We start from the raw sequence: 15,534 nt of genomic DNA on the forward strand, positions 1-15,534 counted from the left end.
TTGTTTTAAGATTGGGTGGCGGCGGAATACAGCTAAATTTGTGTATCAGTCAGGTTGTGTGGGATGGGCAGTCAGACAGCATAAGAAAGGCCCAGGGGATCTACTGTGTTTGCTACTACTACCACAGCTTTTCCTGGAATGAGAAACACAGTTTTACAGCTTAGCACCCCTAATTCTTATTATTCAGACCTTTAACCATCCCTCTAAGAGCAGGAGAAGAGAAGAGAGGTTGCTCCAGGCACCTAAGCACTGTTATCACTCAGATGAGGATACAAATCACAACCTCCATATAATCACCAAGTTGAAGGGAATCTCTATTCCAGCTCTACTCTTACCCCAGTTCAGTGCAGAAAATCCAGCAACAGCAGATTCCCAACAGCAAGCTGTGCGGCCTCTGATTAACAATCCCTTTAGGGACAGTAGTGACAATGGCACACAACCCCCACCCACCCCCCGGGAAACACAGGTTCTACTGCTATTAAAATTAAACTGCTTCTTTAGATACTACTGAAAACACTCCAGTTTTCCCCTTCTAGGTTGCAAAAAGCAAGTGTTTGCCACCTTCTACAATAAAGCACAATAATGCATAAAGAAATAATGTTCCACTGCCTTCCTCTGCCTTCTCTTGTCCTAGTCATCATGCCCAACCATTTATTGTAAAAAGTGACATATTTGGAGTCTTTTCCATTGGGGCACTACATTACAGAAAGTTATCTGGGAAAATCTACCTAGTACTTCTTATGTTAACATTCAGACATCAGGTGAATATGTCTGATGATGCCTTTTTATCAGCATCATCATTTTTAGTGGGTAGTGTTGCTGGGATACCCACTTATAACGGTCCACTTTACCTCCCCTCTCTCATAGCCATTCCAGCTTTAGGTAACCCACCCACCCATCCTGTATCTAAAACTTTTATAACCACTGTGAATAGCACTGTAAACTGATGCATTTATATCACCAAGGGCAACAACAAGAGAGTGGAGGTAGGAAGGAAAGACAGAAGTCAGCAGAATTCAGAGGAGAGTGTCCAGTAAGCAAGCTAAGGACAACAGTTGTAAAGATGAAATGAAAAGACAGCAGAAGTTTCATTTACAAATTCTCCAGGAACCAAACCCTTTCTTTAACATTTGAGTCTTATGGGAAAACAGGGTTCAGATTACAAAGATGTGCTCTATAACCATCCTTAAGAAACTGGTTAGGCTGTAACTGTAGGGTGCCTGCTCCTGTTATGATTACTTTGTAACACTTACTAACCATTGTTATTTCTTGGATTTCACCGGCTGAAATCCTGTTGCACTTAGCATAGGATAAAGTTATGCCTGCAGACGTTCACAGGGAATTATGCTTGGAAGCCCACGCTGAGTCCCTAATTGTGTGCCTGATTCTACAATTCACTGTGCAATTCACTGTGTGAAGTACCTGTGGATCTGTTTGCTGGATATGAGTTCTGCCGTGGCACTAATTTTGTTATCTATTTTGCAACTTCAAGTTATGCAGGAGTAGCTAGCTATGCAGCAATATTTCAGCCACTGTCTACTAAGTCTTAGTAGCTTTGAAAGTTGGTATTGAACTGAAATTATATGAAAAATAAAAAAATATATTTCTCACTTGTCTTGCTTGAGACATTTGACACCTGAGTTCCATAATTCCTGGCATCCTCTGAAAGCAGTTTATCTGTCTAAAAACTAGTGACCAGAATGTTTTAAGAGGAAATATTTTCCAAAAGCAGGCCTCTCATCCAAAGTGACTCGTCAGCTTCTCTGTGTCATGCATTAGTTTCTAGTAATGTTCTACTAAGATAATGGTCAGACCAACAGCACCAAAAGCCACAGCTGTAAAATACTGAGCTGAGCCAACATATGATGATTTCTCGCAAACTGAAGTTGGCATAAATGCAAAGGAAACCTAAACAGGCATAGGACATGTATCTGAGTACAGGATAAAGAAATGCTACCATCACAATTTTTATGTGTAAAAACTAGGAGGAGGAGAAGGAAGGGAAGGAGAAGGAGAAGAAGCATTTGAGGTGGGGTACACTTCCTTGGTTAACGGAATAGAAGGCATCTCGTCTGTCTCTTGCTTCACTCATCTCAAGCACTCTGCTACCATAATTGTGTGCTCTTAGAATGTCTTGCAAAAACAGGGCTATGGGAGGGGTTAGGATAATAGAATTTATTTTACAAATTATGCCAATATTTTACAAATTATGCCAATATTAACCCAGGTGATAGCATTCCAGTTGAACTATTTAAAATCTTAAAAGATGACACTGTTAAGGTGCTACAATCAATATGCCAGCAAGTTTGGAAAACTCAACAGTGGCCGGAGGACTGGAAAAGATCACTCTACATCCCAATACCAAAGAAGGGAAGTGCGAAAGAATGCTCCAACTACCGCACAATTGCACTCATTTCACACGCTAGCAAGGTTATGCTCAAAATCCTAGAAGGTAGGCTTCAGCAGTATGTGGACCGAGAACTCCCAGAAGTACAAGCTGAACTTCAAAGGGGCAGAGGAACTCGAGACCAAATTGCTAACATGCGCTGGATTATGGAGAAAGCCAGAGAGTTCCAGAAAAACATCTACTTCTGCTTCATTGACTAAGCAAGAGCCTTTGACTGTGTGGACCACAGCAAACTCTGGCAAGTTCTTAAAGAAATGGGAGTGCCTGATCACCTTATCTATCTCCTGAGAAATCTATACGTTGGACAGGAAGCAACAATCAGAACTGGATATGGAACAACTGATTGGTTCAAAATTGGGAAAGGAGTATGACAAGGCTGTATATTGTCTCCCTGCTTATTTAACTTATATGCAGAATACATCATGCGAAAGGCCGGACTGGAGGAATCCCAAGCTGGAATCAAGATTGCCGGAAGAAATATCAACAACCTCCGATATGCAGATGATACCACTCTGATGGCAGAAAGTGAGGAGGAACTAAAGAACCTCGTAATGAGGGTGAAAGAGGAGAGTGCAAAAAACGGTCTGAAACTCAACATCAAAAAAACTAAGATCATGGCCACTGGCCCCATCACATCCTGGCAAATAGAAGTGGATGATATGGAGGCAGTGACAGATTTTACCTTCTTGGGCTCCATAATCACTGCAGATGGAGACAGCAGCCACGAAATTAAAAGACGCCTTCTTCTTGGGAGGAAAGCAATGACAAACCTTGACAGCATCTTAAAAAGCAGAGACATCACATTGCCAACAAAAGTCCGAATAGTCAAAGCTATGGTTTTTCCTGTTGTGATGTATGGAAGTGAGAGCTGGACCATAAAGAAAGCTGACCGCTGAAGAATTGATTACTTTGAATTGTGGTGCTGGAGGAGGCTCTTGAGAGTCCCCTGGACTGCAAGGAGAACAAACCTATCAATTTTAAAGGAAATCAACCCTGAGTGCTCCCTGGAAGGACAGATCCTGAAGCTGAGGCTTCAGTACTTTGGCCATCTCATGAGAAGAGAGGACTCCCTGGAAAAGACCTTGATGTTGGGAAAGTGTGACGGCAAGAGGAGAAGGGGACGACAGAGGATGAGATGGTTGGACAGTGTCACCGAAGCAACCAAAATGAATCTGACCCAACTCCGGGAGGCAGTGGAAGACAGGAGGGCCTGGCATGCTCTGGTCCATGGGGTCACGAAGAGTCGGACACGACTAAATGACTAAACGAACGAACGAAAACCCAGGACAAAGGATCTCTTCACTTTTAAGGTTACACATACAGCTGACTACTTTTTCAATAAACCAGCACTATATGCGACAATGAAAAGAAATAGAATTTTACTCTGGATCTGTGTCAGTGAAAAGGAACTAACGTTATATAGCTTAACATACAAAATATCTTATTAAAGACAAAGTAACTTATTGCAACATGTTCCTTCTTGTTAAATCAACCTGAAAAACATGCTTGTACTGAACTCCACCCACTTCTGAGGAGAAATGATGCAACCCTTTGTTTTATACATGAGATACCTGCAGGCAATTTGAAGCATATCTTGCTCGACTGGGCTAAGCAGAGCTCCACCCAAGCCTAATAAAACCCCAGCAGAAAAACTAGATTACTGATCAAGGTGCACAGGTTTTATGACAGGAAATCCATGTATTATGGAAGCAAGTTACATGTAGGCAGGCAAGAACCACATCCAAAACTGATGTCTGTCACAGCAACTGTGACAGCCACTATGTAAAGTGGATGGTAAAGTTCCTCTTAGAAGATAAAGCTCCCTGAGCATAATCTTTACACTATTAGGAGATTATACACTTCCGAATGTCATTCAACTGGGAGAAAAATTATTTTTGAAGTAATTAGAAAGAACTATGTTTTTCCTCGAAAAGTACATGAAGATGCTAATAAATTTTACATTATTTTATAATTGTTCATACAAAATAGTAAAAAGAACAACACCATACTTACATGTTTAAAACAGTTAACAGGAGCGGCTGTGGAACTATTGCTACTGATGTAGTGGCCCCAATTGAAACCTTCCACTGGAACAGATGCTAGAATGAGAAATTTTGTTTAGAAACCTCCATAAGTAGTTTTCTCTGTACTTAATATTTAGAAATGAGCTTCCAGTCTGTTGGGATGGGGAGGGGAATCACAGAAAGAGAGGACTAGTGGGAAAAGTTCAAATGGCCTGCAAAACAGCTCTCCATCAGGAGGATTATTTCAAAGACACACACCCCCAGCAAATTAACTCAAACAAACAACAGCAGCCATATTTTAATCAAAGTTAATTGATGGAAGTTGGAATCAAACAGCAACTGATGCTGGTGGCATCAGCACACACAGGACTATTGCTACTGGACTGGGGAACTTGTGGCCCTCCAGATGTTGATTATCTGAGCCGCCCTCACCCCAAAGCCCTCATCAATGGCCAGGCTGGATAGATGGATAGATGAGACTGATGCAACTGGAGTCAATCAGCATCAGAACTGCCACAGCTTCTCCAGTCCTAAATTACCAGACTGAGATAAATAAATACAGCACTATAGGAAACAGACCCCTCTTCCCTCAAATAAGATAAAAATTTCAATCCTTAATGCAGGTAAAAATGCAGAAGTAAGGCTTGTGTGTGACAACTCTCAGGATGTTTTCTTCCTAATATTTTAGCTAAGCATGAATTGAAAATGCCTGCAATAGACACAACAATATTGGGAAAGATTCCCCTTGTTCACACACAAGATTGCTGAAACATAGGCAATTCTTCTGCAAATTCCTCCCCCACAATAAGAATAAACTGAGGTTTATCCCCATAATTGTTCTTTGGAGACTCTTAATACCCATGTTACCTGTTTTAGTCTTTGATTGGTTTTGTACTGTTGCTTGATATTGAGCATATGCAGCTAATTTAGCAACTAGAGGTTGTTTCTGCAGCACTTTAGCCTTCTTAGTTGGAGGTTTTCCCTAAAACAACAAGAGCTAAATAAGGTTCTTTTCAAATCTGCATTAAAACGTTTTAGAGGCATTGCTTCTGCTATTCTACAGCACAAAGTGATGTAACACTGCAGTACAGTATTACATTTTTGAGAACGCAATTAAAAAAAAACATAGCACAAAATAAACTTTCCAATCAAGTATTATTGGAAAGCAGGCCGTCTTAAATTTGCAAACAGGACAACATTTAAGTTTCTGGAGAAAAAACATTCACCTAAGTTAAATCATTTTAAAGATCTTCTAGCCAGCAGCTCTTTTGTCATTAATTTGAGTTTCTATTACATACTGGAATTTATTAGAAAGAGGTGGCAGATGTGCAATATCATAAAGTGCAACATCCTATGGGACAGATACAGGGTGGTTTTCCACATAATACAGTTGATCTGTGGAACTTATTACAAAGCATGGCCCATATAATTTCTTTGTGAATAGGACTAGATAGAGTATTAAGCCACAGGGGTTTCTTTAGTTTCTTAGACAGGTCAAACATAGGAAGCTACGAACAAAAACAGTATATAAAACTCAAAAGTATAAGAACTCCTTGTGTCTAATTCTCCTTTTTACTTAATACAGAGCTTAACTTTACAAGACCAATGAAAAATCAATCCTTTATTTTTTTTAACTCTGAATTAGGACTTGAGAAAGAGAATAAAATTAATATTTCAAACTTAACAAGCACACTTGGATGAAATTGCATTAGCATCCCTCTGCCTGAAGACTATTTAACACTGCAGAGCCAACTGCACTATGCCAGCCAAACCAATTTGCATTAATTTTTTTTCAAGGGTGACAGAAGACACATACTAAAAAATTCCAAGTCTCTCATTACAAAAGTCATGCAATAATTCCAGCCTAACTGCTCCCATTCTTCCTTTTGCTTTTGCTGGGGGTTGTAAAAGGTATCTGAGCAACTTTCACATCCGCTTTGCAGCAGAGCGAAGGATACCAGTGATTAATCTCCTTCAGTCTTTTCTCATACAAATATATCCAGTGCCTGTGTCTAATGTTCTCTGTTATCCTCCACAGGGATAGCAATGCAACCTTTTATAGAGGTTCACAACACTTATTAAAAGAATTAATAGCAGCTATTTTAAAGATAGTACTGATTAGCATTAACTGCTCAGCAAGCCAATGTAATAAAGTTCAAACTGCACAGACAATTACACCAACTTTTACACAGCTGACCTCACAACCTTCTGGAAGATTAGTGGAATATGGGCTAGTTAGTTCTTGGGCAGGAGACTGTCAGGTAATACCAAGGAGGTGTAAGAAGGAATTCTGCCTGAAACCCCAGAGAGTATCTCTGCAAATAAAAAATGGCAATACAGTACTGGACCAGATGAGCTGACTCAGTTTCCTATGTTTTTATGGAATTTTCTTATGTTCTTATGCGTCCAGTAGTATGCCTCATTAAATTTAATGAGACTTATCTTGCATAAGCATACTCATGGTCACATCATATAGCAACTTTTAGTTGTTATCTTTGGTCAAAATTTACTGGCCAAAATCCTACTATGTTAGGTTTTCATATGACGGCTTCAAGCACAGTGGCATCAATGCAACAGCAAATTGCTAACTGCATTCCTCCTTGTATACCATGTGGCAACTCATTAATTAGCACCAATTCAGTGCTGCAATTTATGGCATTCCTCTTACACCGGTATAACAAATAATAAGATTCTGGCCATAAATATGGAATATTCTCAGCAATGAGAAAAGGCAAAAGCATTTGGAGGTGGGTTTTTTTCCACTTTAAAAAATAATGACAGACATAAAAGATGATTACAAAGTTATGAATGGTGTGAAAAGAGAGAACCACTTTTTCTCTTATAGATTCAGAGAACTCTTGAGCCACACAGAAAGACTGACAACAAGTTCAGAAAAGGACAGAGAATATTTCTTCGCACAACACTGAAATTAAGCTTTGCGTTTACCCAGGATATGGTGGTGGCTATTTATCAGCTTAAATAGCTATAAGAAGAGATTAAATATATCCTCTTTTATCAATCACTTGCTATCAACCATCACAGTCAAATGGGATATTGTGTTCACTAGGATGAGATGCTAGTGAACACAAATCCTAGACAAACAGAGAAGGGCTGTTGCCTTCATGCCCTGCTTATGGGCTTGTCCGAGGCAGTTGACAAACCAAATACTAGACTAAATAGAGTTTGGGTCCAGTGCAGTACAATGTTTACAATATTTCACTTTACTTAATACAATTATGACCATGCACTAATCTGAACTTTCAACAACTACCACTGATATGCTATTTATATAATAAAGATAATAAAAGTGTGACTGTACCGTTACCTGAAGTCTGGCCAGAATACTGGCCTTCTTAGAGTTCGATGAGTAACTTCTTGAGCAAGAGACGCTGCAGAAACGCTTCGTTTTAGAATAAAAGGCATCTCTGACACCGACCATTCCACACATTTCACAGGTGGCTAAAAACAGAAAAGTAGCCAATATTTTACATCTAGAATATCACATGTCATATTTATTGCTGTACATCACTGCCTGTACTGATTTTCTCTTCAGTTCACAGGGCATTCAAACTAGTCAAATCCTAACAGACCATATAAATTTAGAGCCCTTTGGGCATCAAAATAAACACATAGTTGATAGGTCTTTAAATATTCCTTCCTTCTTGGCTTTTCTATCTTCTTTCGTCCTTAAGATTTACATGGCCAATTACTCGTGCTGGAAAGACTGAACTAAAACTTGTCAGGGCAGTTATTTCTGAAGAGATTGAACTGCAAATTGCAACTTATAAATGCAACTTAATTTGTCCCACTGTTTTGGATAAGCATCTATATTTCTTTTTACAGAAATTATTATAGTCTGAGCATCAGATATACAGTTTGATTGTGAAACTATAACATACATGTCCTTCCATGTGATATACACCATCAGTTACCCACAATGGCTAACTGCCCATGACAGACAGACAAGTTTCTACATAGAACAAAAAAGGGGAACATTTTTAACATCAGGAATGGCACTACTGGGAGGGGAATGGGAAAAACACTTCAACCTGAACTCCTGCTGCACCACCACTCACCTCATTCAGTGTTCTGTCCTCCCCAACTCCCTTTGTAGTAATTTCAGGGAGGTGGTGGGGCTGTTGTAGAAGCAGGAAAATTTGCTTCTGCCAGCCCAGTTGCACTTAATTAACTTCATTCTATTTTCTTAATGAATGAACTTGAAGTGGCCATTTCTGGACAAAGGTACTTCAAATAGTGTTGCATGAATGCTCTGAAGTACAATTCATCAAGCCATTCAATTCTGTCTCTTCAGGTGAAAAGGTTTTATCACAACAAATATGCTAATCTGCTTAACAATGAAAGGATGTTTTGCAAAAGGCAATTTTCTTTCTGCTTTTTACTTGCCTCTGACTTCACTGGTTACAATGCCACCACACACCCACAAGAATCTGCCAACTGAGGATAACACTTCATGCATCTCACAACATGGCCAGTGTTCTTGAAAGCCTGTGTGATAATAAAGTTGCTAGTCTTTAAGGTATCAGAATAATTTACTTTCTCTGTGTATAAATACACAAACACGTGGAAAGAAAATCTGGATTATGAAATTCTAGCAGAAATTCTTTGGATTTCTTTGGCTAAAATGTGCGTGACCTCAGCCAATATCTATGTTCTCAAATGTATCGAACTCCCCTGTTTTCTCTTACCTCTCGAATATAAATTCCTTAAAATCATGGTTAAATAGATTAACATGACTGTTTACTACATAAAAGATAAAATATTACATGCCTTTAATATTCAGGAATCACAAGCGTTTTGGCACTGGGGATTGGTCTGTCTCTGGGAACACTCTCCTCAAGGCTGGATAAGGTCAGGGGGTAGGCCATTCCCCCAAAGAACACCAGCTTCCCTGCAATGCTCACCATCTGACATTACTGGAGTATCTTTCTCCTTGCACAGAATGATCACTTTGTACAAGAAGAAATGGCCTGCTATTTCCAATCTAGTGCTGGAAAATGGAATTTCTCTCTAATGTTAAGCAGAAGAACATCATACCTACCTTCAACCAAAGAGCAGACTTTGCCTGAACATCACTCAAGAAAGAATAGTTTCTTTAATGCCAAGGACTGGGTGGGGTCTATTTTGATGGCAGAGGCAGAGAGATGCCAGTGCACCAGGCAAAACAAAGCAAACAAACAAAAAAACCCACACAATTCCAACAGTTAAACAGGGACAAAAGAAACAAGATGTGATGGAGAGTGGTTGATTTAACTCAACATGCCACTGGAAAAATCTGTTTAATTTTTATTCTTACCCATGCCAGATTTGCCATCTGGGTATGTGTAGACCTGTCCATTGTTCTTGATAATTGGAAGGCTTGAGGGCAAGGGAGCAACTTCCTCTTCACTCTCATCAGAGCTGGAACTACTACTGGTATCCTCACTACAACTATCATAACCATCAAACATCCCGAATGAGTCACGTCTCTTCCTTTCTGACCGTGAAGAATGTTCAGTCTAAAAAAGATGGAAAATTAAGAAATGAAATTCCTAAACTAAAAGACCTGACAGATTTCCAACCAGTGCACATAACACAATTTCAGAATTGTACTGAATAATCTAAAATACCACAAAAAGTCTATCATATATGTACACGAAGGATCAAATAAATTCAAATGCTTAGCAAATAGATTATAAAGGCTGTGCAAAAAACTAAATATGACTATTACTTACAGATCTTTGTACTATATGCAAAAATACAAACTATTAAACAAAACAGCATTCACCTTTTTTTCAAAACATCAATATTTTACTAAATGTATATCCCATCTAATTTTCACTATCCCATCTTTTTTCCAGGATAGAACTCAAATGGAAACATGTAAAGTATAGGATCATATGCTAATTAGCCACACAAATAATAGTTATCTGGGTGTTACATTTTCAAGGGTCTTGATGATGTCCTACATCATGGATTGTTTTTTGCACCAAATTGTATACATATTTTTGTACATACCTTTTTTCAACATGAATATATTTGGTGCACATTTTTAGAATACAGTGGTGCCTCGCATAGCGAGGTTAATCCGTTCCGGATTAACCATCGCTATGAGAAACATCGCTCAACGGAACAAAAAAAACCATTAAAACGCATTAAACTTGGTTTAATGCGTTCCACTGGGCCCTAAACTTACCGTTGAGCGAAGCTTCTCCATAGGGGCGGCCATTTTCGGGCCCTCGCAAAGCGAGGGCGCGGCGGGAAAAGTTGTGGCGGCCATTTTGGAACCACCGATCAGCTGTTTCCCCCCACTTTGTTGTGCGAAAATCGCTAAGCGAATCGCTTAGCGATCGTCGCACAGCGAAAAAACGCCATAGGGGCCATCGCTGAGCGAACGCTCCAGCGATGGCCCGGACCCCCTCGCTATGCGAATTCATCGCTCAACGGAGCGATCGCTGAGCGAGGCACTACTGTATATACATTTATACCACTGTATAACACCAACACAATTATTAAATTTGTGGCTGATATGACAGTGGTGGGGCTCATAAATAAGAACAATGAGTCTGCTTATAGAAAGGAAGTACAAGGTTTGATACTTTGGTGTAAAGAAAATCATCTCACACTTAATATAAAAAAAACTAAAAAACTCATAATTGATTTTAGGACGAAGAGAAATGTACATTTACCAATGTACATAAATGGCGAGGAAGTGGGGAGAGTTGGTAGTTTTAAATTTCTGGGCACTTACATCTCAGAGGACCTCTCATGGAATATAAATGCCAATATGCTAGTGAAGAAGGCACAGAAGAGGCTGTAATTCCTGAGAAGGCTCGGCAAGTTAAACTTATCTTCTGTCATACTATCGTAGCACCATTGAGAGTGTCCTAACCCAGTGGTTCTTAACCTTTGTTACTCGGATGTTTTTGAACTGCAACTCCCAGAAACCCCAGTCAGCACAGCAGGTGGTGAAGGCTTCTGGGAGTTGCAGTCCAAAACTCCTGAGTAACCCAAGGTTAAGAACCACTGTCCTAACCTATGGCATTCTGGCATGGTTTGGGAGTAGCTCTGTAGCGAACAAAAAAGCTCTACAGAGAACCATTAAAATTGCCCAGAATATCATCGGGCTCCAGCTACCAATCCTGGATGACATCTTCACATCCTGCTGTCTGAGGAAGTCACACAGCATCCTGAGAGACTCTCCCCATCCTGCTTATAACTTTTTGGAACTGTTGCCATCTAGTAGAAGATATAGAACAATTAAGACTCAGACCACAGGTTTTCTGAATAGTTTTTATCCCAGAACTATAATTGCACTTAATAATGAGCTTAAAGACCACCAGTAGTGAATAGTTAGTTGGACTGTGTTACCTGGCCTGCGGTGTAGATGTTTGTATTTTTAGTGGGGACTTTTAGTGGGTGGGGAGTGTTGGGTAATTTTTTAGTGGGTGGGGAGTGTTTGGGTAATTTTTTGTGTGTGCATGTGTCTGGTCTCTGGGTATCTGTGAATTTCATTGTATGGATATACTGTGTATATACTTACAATGACAATAAATAAATAAATAAATAAATAAATAAATAAATAAATAAATAAATAAATAAATAAATAAATAAATAAATTTTTGTATACATGCTCCCAGTGAGGAAAGTGTGCTTGTGTCCATTTTTGAAATGCATAATTTCACTATGACAAACATTCAAATAGGCACATCTCAACATGGGTGCAAGACGCAAACTGTGCTACCTGTTCAAAGACTGCAAGCTGTGTTCAGATCCTGGTTTTGTGAATAGGTTGAGTTTATACAGTAGTGTGAATCCAAAGAATATATGTAGAGATAAAACATATCTACATGTTTTTTTACAAACATTTTTCCCAGCTAAGGGTATTTACTGTACTTCTCCAAAATGTTCTCAAATGTCGGATTATAACCGCTATTATCTTAGGTCTGCATGACTGCACAATGTACATTATTCCTGAAGAGTAGCTAGTTGGAGAAGGCTAACATAAGCCATATGAAAATATAATACACAACATTAAGAGAAAAAGATATTGGTCAGAATCACATATTAAACTAGGGAAGTGGCTCACAACCTTGGATCTCCAGATATTCTTGAATAAAACTTCCCAAAGTCTTGGCTGCCACCAGTGCTGGCCAAGACTTCTGGAAGTTATAGTCCAAGAACATCTGGGGACCCAAGGTTGGGAGGGGAACAATTGAACTAAAGGAACCATAAGTTCTGTGTGCATACTTAAGTGGACCTCCTGGAAAAGACAAAGACAACAGAGGCTCCAGAGGCAACTGGAACAACGCTGCACAGTTATTAAAACTGGGTCAGAACCTCCAGTGTCACTTCCTTGGTCAGTCAGCAGCCCTCTTGGCTCATTGAAGGAGGGACAATGATGAAGCTTCCAAACAGAAGTACTCATGCCAGGAAGTATTGAATGCCTATTGCCAAGAGCTTTTGAGACGTTATGCTGCTCACATCACCAGAATTGCCCAAGTATATAACCCCAATAAGGTTGTAGATATAAGGTGGGGTCAAATTATGGATGTGTACTATTAAGATGACCTGTAGATATATACTGATGTACTCTGCACCTGTAGCTTGCATGGGACCCGTGGGGCTGATGGGCACAGACGATCAAGCAGCCCATCAATTTCCCACCAACAGAAGTTTTACTCCCTTAAACTGTTTTCTTTTGCAAGCTGTGCTCACACAACTCAAACAGATATGGGCCAGGGAGGGGCAACAAGTATGCTAAGAGGGAACAATATATATGCACAGATGAGAACTTTGATGGGGAGATGTAAACGTGACCATACAAGAGACTACATATGAGATAGAAAGTGGCTCTGTATGATTATATGTATTCAGGTTATGCGCATCAGCATGCAGTTTACAGACAGGTTCAATAAGTATGAGCCCCCAGTCTATTGTATTACATATGCACATACATCTTTTGGAACAATAGCTATATTAGTACATAATTCATTACATGTGACTACTTGTGGGGGCAGAAGGTGCAATGATTAGCATTAAACAGAGAAATCTGTTAGGAGCTGGAGATTTAAAAGTGAGGAGAGTGACAAAAGCAATACATAAATGATTCACACCAGCCACGGGAAAAGGCAAGGTAGAGGGGTGTGTATGTGGTTCTTTCCCTTTTTATACTCCAAACATGGTCTAAAACAGAAAAGTTGTCCTACTGTATTTGGTTCAGCCATCTGTTTTATGTTTTGGTGTTTTTTTAAATTGTTTAATTGCTCAGCATTGTGAAAAGTGTTGTAACATTAGATCAGGATGCATACTTCTGTGTGTGCACATATATATGCATATATATGTATGCACTGTATAATAGTTCCATCATGAAAGAGGCGCTCAGATCAGTCCTAAAGCAGACTTCAGCTTGCCCTTACTTTGCATAAGGAACGCCCTGCTGGGGTTTAATGCTACCTACCACTGGTGAGAAAGCTAGCCATCAGCAGCAAGCTTTCCATTCATTAAGCAACATCGGGCATTTAGGATTTTACCACAGTCTTAAAAACCCGATGCAGCTACCAATCTGAAATGTATTATTTAAATATATGTTGTATCAATTATCCATTAAAAAATAAGTCACACTGTAGTTTTTTTCCCCTTCTACAACTTAAAGTAACAAGAAATTATTTAGGAAGAGAATCAAAATTTATAATGTTCTAGTCTGCAATCATAATATTCTGCTCCCATTTCAAACAACAAGTTTAACAAGAAAGGAAAGTCAAAAGGATGCATAATCTATAGATATGCATGAATGTGAAAATGCACAATATGGTTTGCAGCAGTGTAGGAATTTGTCCATGCCAATTTACTGCCCTATCAACTTCTATCTCAGTATAAAAGGCTGTTTCAGTGGCAAACATTACACATGTAATGCTGCATCAACTGAGACATCTCCTTGTTAATTAAGACACCTTTGCTAGAATGTAAGCAATCCATTATCAACCCTGCTCCTCAGATCCCACATTTAGGAGTGATCATTTAGTTTATGCAAGGCACTAACCAGGTCTGTTGAGCCTAAACCCTGCCGTACATCTATTGTTAATGCTTCACTAAGACAACAATCACTACAGAAGATTAGTAAGCTGTCTTTTAGAAAATCTATGTCTGATTAGTGTCACCATGTTAGGTCACACAAATACCATGCATAATAGGCAATGAGAAAATAAAAGAGGAAGAGGGACCCTGAATCAAGCAGTGATGCTTAAGTTACACTTTTTCAAGCAAATGCATACTGACAGCTTATAGAAGAAAAGCATGACAGGGCAAAGCTACAAATTACCATTATTTAAGATAATAAAGAAAATCATGTGGATACATAATAAAAAGTAAAGATGTTTTTAAAATATATATATCAGAAGCATCCAAAAGCAGACTGCTTCATATGTAGTATTTTAAAAGTTAAATAAAGTCAAATTGTATCATAAAATTCTCATAGCTTAGCAGTGTTCATTGCTAAAAATGTATTTAATAACCTTAACTGATATACAGTGAAACTGGCATTACAGTATTACTAGCAAGCATAGCGCAGAAGTACCAGTAGAGTCAAAGTAACTTGGACTGTACTTGGGCTTGTATAATATCCTTAATATGCAAGACCTGAATAGGGCTGCTATGACAAAATCCTCTGGAAGTCATTAATTAATAAGATCTCCATAAGTTAGAAACAACTTTTTGACACAAACAACACACTTTGGTCTTCTCTTTACGTTCATAAGTTTCCACAGATGCCTTCTTGCCTGCACATACTTTAATGTAATATTTTCTTTTTCATCGCTTCATTTTTTAAAGCATTTTCTTGGGGGGGGGCTATTGAGGGTGCTTTAAAATGAATCCAAACATACAAATCAAACCACCAATCCATCATGTTCTGCTTCTGAACGCATGCACGGCTGTGGAAGCCTCTGAATTAGTCCAAAAGTTAGAGAAGGAAAGATCCAGCAAAGCAGCAAATCTACAGTGGCTCTTCCTCAGTTATGAGTTTCCCCAATTGCAGGGCTTCGCCCTCTCCTAATAATCACGTTCTGAAACTTGCATCTGTCTCAAATTCCACAAACCTAACGCTTT

The 15,534-nt window shown here is 39.1% G+C and overlaps 1 protein-coding gene across 7 annotated transcripts in view; it reads right to left on the reverse strand.

Annotated features, from left to right (window-relative positions):
• The window catches only part of MBTD1 (mbt domain containing 1), a 43,827-nt gene that overhangs the window by 27,225 nt on the left and 1,068 nt on the right, over positions 1-15,534 (reverse strand). For 5 of the 7 annotated variants that reach the window (XM_020814809.3, XM_020814789.3, XM_020814823.3 and 2 more), the window contains exons 2-5: positions 9,746-9,947; positions 7,751-7,890; positions 5,299-5,413; positions 4,421-4,506 (exon numbers count right to left, since the gene is read on the reverse strand). In XM_020814809.3, coding sequence (XP_020670468.1) covers positions 4,421-4,506; positions 5,299-5,413; positions 7,751-7,890; positions 9,746-9,947 — 543 coding nt within the window. The remainder of the gene's footprint in view (positions 1-4,420; positions 4,507-5,298; positions 5,414-7,750; positions 7,891-9,745; positions 9,948-15,534) is intronic. The other 2 variants (XM_020814816.3, XM_020814797.3) reach the window with 1 other exon arrangement.

Source organism: Pogona vitticeps, chromosome 2, assembly GCF_051106095.1.
Source record: "Pogona vitticeps strain Pit_001003342236 chromosome 2, PviZW2.1, whole genome shotgun sequence".
NCBI classification, from domain to species: domain Eukaryota; kingdom Metazoa; phylum Chordata; class Lepidosauria; order Squamata; family Agamidae; genus Pogona; species Pogona vitticeps.